This window comes from Macadamia integrifolia, chromosome 2 (genome assembly GCF_013358625.1).
Source record: "Macadamia integrifolia cultivar HAES 741 chromosome 2, SCU_Mint_v3, whole genome shotgun sequence".
Taxonomy (NCBI): domain Eukaryota; kingdom Viridiplantae; phylum Streptophyta; class Magnoliopsida; order Proteales; family Proteaceae; genus Macadamia; species Macadamia integrifolia.
This window is the reverse complement of record NC_056558.1, coordinates 26,792,822-26,797,973: the sequence shown is the minus strand read 5'-3', so window position 1 is coordinate 26,797,973 and position 5,152 is coordinate 26,792,822. Positions and strand designations below refer to the sequence as shown.

Here is a 5,152-nt window from a genome sequence, read left to right as displayed (position 1 = left end):
TCAAGATCAATGCTGCTGAGATGGTGGACTGGCTACTTCAATCGGAGAGGAACCCTTGGCCTTGAGAGTTAATTTCAATTATGTTTGAAATTAAGTTCTGTCTTTTAATATCAAGAAAATGGATAGGCAATGCATCCACATAGCTCACATTCTAGATGTTCATGCTAGAACAAGGGAAAACAAACTTTACTGGTACTTGGCTACAACCTGAGTAGCACTCAAGTTTTGTTTTGAATGAGACATATGCAAGGGGATGTTAAAATTTTCTTTCTATTAGAAAAAAAAAAAATATATGAGAAGAAATTGTCCCCAAATATTCTTGAGAATATTGGGCTACCACCTCACCCATGTCGTAAAAATGTTCTCTCTAATTAATTGGGTGCTCAATTAGTGATCCAAAGATTGTGAGGACTTAGGGATATGTGCCCATGTATTGGAATACATGTCCGAGGTCCTCCCATTCCAATCCTTGGATCATGAGTTGTCTCTCATCCCTTCGAAGGGGCTCAAGAACCCAAAGAACTTGGAGAAGATGATACCGATGCTCCTTTGGTTGAAGTGAGATATCATTGGCCAACTGCAACTAGCATCACACATGCCTGAGAAACCACCTACACCAGGTGGGTCACATAACCCTTGACTTCTTCTTCACCATACTAGTCTTAGACTGCTCACTTTTGTGGGTTACTCATGACTTTTTTTAATTTCAGAAGATGAAAACAAAATTTAATCAATAGATTAGAAAATGAAATTCAAAAGAGAGGTAGAATTCAGAATTAGAGGTAGAGATGTGAGATAGCTCTTATGTCGTAATTTCTTAAGCTTCAAATATTTGCTTAAAATTTAACTTTGGCTTCCTAATACACTACTAGGTGGTGAGATACTAGCAAATTCAAATTATTCAAATACTCTATCATTACTCATGTAAAATGGATGGAAGTATGAAAATAAATGTAAAATTTTTAAGTAAAAAATAAACTTGAAAGGCAACGTCATCCCAACACCAAGACACAAGGTGTGAAATGTTCTCTCCCACCTCTCATAAAATGTGAAAATCCAACTATCCTTTTACATATATTTTCATTGATCCTCGTGCTGGCGTATGTCATGCTCCTCTTCAAGTTTCAATTGATGGTTCTATTTCCTAACCCAACTCAACATGGTTTTACCTATAGAGTATAGGGTTTAGGCCCTCATATAGGGTTCACTGTTTTTCAGGGATAATTGTAGAGTTCACTTGATTGCCCGAAGATGGTTTAAGAAAATATTCCCCTTGGGTTGCCTATATGAGATTCTAAGAACTATAGATGTGGGCCCCGACATCGTGCATATACATTGATTAAACAGAAAACAGTATCACCTAAGTGTTTGGGTTAGGTCACCGCGGACCGCACTTAATAAAGAGAGACAAAGGCAATCAATCCTATGGGAAACCGAAAGGTGCTGTACGATAAGATATCAAATAAAATTTTCTATTCTATCAAAAAAAAAAAAAAAAATAAATAAATAAAAATTTCTACATGATTCACAAGATCACGCACTCACTGACTCACTAATGATATAATGATATGAGAGTCATATCATTATGAGTCATCACCATAATAAAAAAGTAGGGCCCACATATCCACCTGGCCATCATCGCAATCATAATTCAACGGTCTGGATATGTTATCTGTAAACCACAATAATTATCACAGTAGCTCCCATGTATCTTGATCACCACCAAGATGATCTAACAGTGATGATCTATCGTTGGATCGGAATTTTCTATCATAGCTTGCATCTAGTGATTCCACATACAACCATCAATGTAGCCCCAGTTGTAGGGGATCATCAAAATGGTTTGGTTGGTCACGTGGCTTATCTTGTATCAACATGGGCTTTGTCTGGTCACTGGCTGCGTCATAGGTGAAAAACGAGAGAGAGAGAGAGAGAGAGAGAGAGAGAGAGAGAGAGAGAGAGAGAGAACCAACCAGATCCAGAGGAGGGTAGTAACTAGTAACCAGGGAGCGGAAGAGAGAGAGAGAGAGAGTGATTAGAGAATTTATAAGCTCCTTGTGTCAGTTAAATTGAAATTGCTCCACCACCTCCATTACCAAATTCCTTTCAAATTACTGTTAGAAAAGATGGTTCAAGTCTGTGGAGTCAATTGGAAAATGATCCAACCGAAGCTGTCTCTCAGATGTTTAATGGTTTGGCCCCGCTTCTGTCGGCCAAGTTCTTGATGAAAAGCCTCACTCATTTTCTTTATTCCTTCACTCTTCTTATATATAAGTTGCCTCCATTATCTTTATCTTCTAAGGTGATTGTTACAGATCAGAAAACCATAATAGATATTAATAACTTTCTCTCTTTGTATCCTAATTAAGAGATGGAACTTATCATGTTTGTGTTCTTGGTGGTTTTTTGAATCATCTTATGTTTTTTAAGGATTAGTTATGGCTGGAATGCTTCCTGGTGTGGAATGTGCCCGAAGGAGACGAATCCATCAAGGAGGAGGGTGGATTGAATCACAGAGCAAAGTGGGTAATGGTCGAACAAGGCGCTCAGCTTTCTGTCTCTACGCAAGCAACGGCCATGAATCTCATCTAAGTTCATCAAGTTCATCATCCTCTCTGGTATTGATGAACCCATTTAATTTACTACTTTCTTTTTGATTTTTTTTGTTTTCTTCCTCAATTAATTTGAATTTTGATGAACACAAATTAACCCAGCAAAGAAACACAACAAACCAGAGCTTCCAAGATGAGAAATTGGGAGGAGTGGCTAGAGAAGCCAAGGAAAGACTAGATGAGAGGTTGAGAGCACAAAAGAAACCAGAAATCAAAAGGTAAATTAAATCTCCTCGAATTAGATAACAAAACTGTTCAGAACAGTGGTTCTGTACTGATCAATTAAGTAATTACACAGGCAGAGCAGGAAAGAGATGATTGGAATATGTGAGAATGGTGGGAAGAGTTCAGGTACTGTTGTCCTTGGAGATTTTCCAACAGAGGTGTTTGGATCGAAGAAGACGACTACTTCGTATAATTCCAAAAGATTCATCAGCTGGGCAAAGTTGGGGTGGAGGGTATCAGATCACGACGAGTGTGCAGTGTGCTTGGAAAGGTTCAAGGATGGGGAGACCCTTCTGCACTTGCTTTGTGCTCATAGGTTCCATTCCAGGTGTTTGGCTCCGTGGCTGGAAAACAGCTCTCACTGCCCTTGTTGTCGATTGAGAATCCTAATTTAGTGCTTGTAACCTTTTTTTATGAATGGATGGATGGGAATTCAATATTGTAGATTGGTTGTGGATAAGCTCTGGTTTAGTCATCATCTTTCCATTCTAAATGTGAATTATAACATTTATCACAATTTTGATGTCTGTAATCTCAATTCTCAATCAAACCTGTTTCCTCATCTCATTGAATTGTATAAACTAGAGAGAGAGAGAGAGAGAGAGAAAGAGAGAGAGAGAGAGAGAGAGATCAGGCTACCCATTTGGAAACTACCCTAGATGCAACCTGGGTTTGTACTAGGTCTTAAGAAATGTTAAAATAGGGGTGGAAACATATGACCCAGGGAGAGAGACTGCCCTAGATACGACCTGGGGTTTATACTAGGTTTAAAGTAAATGTTAAAGAAAGGCTAGGAGCATATGACCTAGAGCTGAAAATGTCATTTTTAAGGGCAACCTATATTCTGTATTTAAAACCAATTCATGTGGGGGAAGCCTCTGAAAAGTGACAACTGCCCATGCTGCCATGGCTGAATCTTCCTTCTCATATGACTCTATAGGGGTCCTTTGTTAGTAAAGATTAAGGAATCTATCACTTGCATATTGTTGGGTTTTTATTCCTTTTGGAATGGGCTTGAGATCTAGGGGCGAGAGCAGGGGTTGATGGCCCATGAGGGCACTCATGAAGAAATGACGGCAACAATGACACCAAGTGGGCCCTATTCAATTTGGATTTTGAAATAATGAAAAAAAAAAAAATTACGTGGTCCTGGTAATATATACAAAATTAGTGGGTTTATCTAGACCTTTTAACCATAAAAGAAATTATAGGGAAAAAGAATACTCCCTAGGTCACGTAGCCCCTGTATTAATATGAGAGTCGAAGATGTATATGAATATCAATAGGGGGTGGAGACATTATTCACTCGCGTCTAGACAGAGCCATCACAGCAAAGAGCGTTCATTTCCACAAAAATTTATTAAACTCAAAATTGAGCAGAGGATAAAGGTCTAATCAGAAACATTGGGCCCGCCATTACCAATAAAACAAACTGGACCAAGTCAATGATGGTAAGGACTCTAGTGATCTAGGGACCTACCTCTCTCGGCTTATTAGGTAAAATTCAAACCAGGTTGGTCCTATGGTTCCTTGAAATGCGAGGAACTAAGTTGGCATCTTCCATTAAGAAAAAGGAAGTTCAACTGTCCTTAATCTACAAGTTGAAGTAATTTTTTTGGCTTAGTCATTGCAATTAGAATAAGTAACTTACATTGACTTCTATGTGTCACCACTCACCACCACCACTCTCAAAATCTATGATTTATTAATTACTACTTAAGGGTTGATTTAACGTGTAGTCCATCTCACTTAAGAAATCTAACAAAAAGTTAAAAATTCTTGATTAGATATAATTCTGGTTTGGCTTTACAAGTCATTAGTGCTGTTATAATCAAATGTCGTATCAATATATCATTGTCCTCGATCCTTATCCTATGATGCATTGATTCGTTCCTTTTGAATTATTGTGTAGTGACCTTTATCTTTAATTCCCTTGTTTGGGTACAAGTCTTTTATGGATTTAAAAAAAAAAAAAATTGGGTACAAGGTTGCGAAGGAATTTCTGCTCTTCTCTTGTCACTACTGTTTTTCTATATTTGGAATATACCTGCTAAGAGAAAATTTGAAAACCCTACAAATCTAGGTCACTAGTGTTTTTACCCCCCACTATTGGGTGGTGGTTGGAAATTCCTTTCATTGTTGTTTGGTACCCTACTAAGACCAATGATAGGGATCCAAAATAATTATCCCTTCAACGTGGGCGAATGATAACTCGATCCTACCCGTTAAGCCAGCATGCCATTATCATCATTATCAATCATCATTCAATCCAAGCTGGAATTCATTTTCAAACATGAAGATTGCCTTTTTTTTTT

The 5,152-nt window shown here is 38.0% G+C and overlaps 1 protein-coding gene across 3 annotated transcripts; it reads left to right on the top strand.

The window, feature by feature from the left end:
- Positions 1 to 1,949: 1,949 nt before the first annotated feature.
- Positions 1,950 to 3,281, top strand: LOC122060451 (probable E3 ubiquitin-protein ligase RHY1A). Of its 3 annotated transcripts, none has more exons than XM_042623554.1 (4): positions 1,950 to 2,302; positions 2,437 to 2,618; positions 2,715 to 2,830; positions 2,911 to 3,281. In XM_042623554.1, exons 2-4 carry the CDS (start codon positions 2,439 to 2,441, stop codon positions 3,230 to 3,232), a joined length of 618 nt encoding a protein of 205 aa, XP_042479488.1. In that variant the 5' UTR covers positions 1,950 to 2,302; positions 2,437 to 2,438; the 3' UTR covers positions 3,233 to 3,281. The 3 variants fall into 3 exon arrangements, with proteins under 3 accessions (XP_042479488.1, XP_042479482.1, XP_042479477.1); XM_042623548.1 differs by having other exon boundaries at positions 1,951 to 2,302; positions 2,431 to 2,618; XM_042623543.1 differs by lacking the exon at positions 1,950 to 2,302 and having other exon boundaries at positions 2,309 to 2,618.
- Positions 3,282 to 5,152: the final 1,871 nt, after the last annotated feature.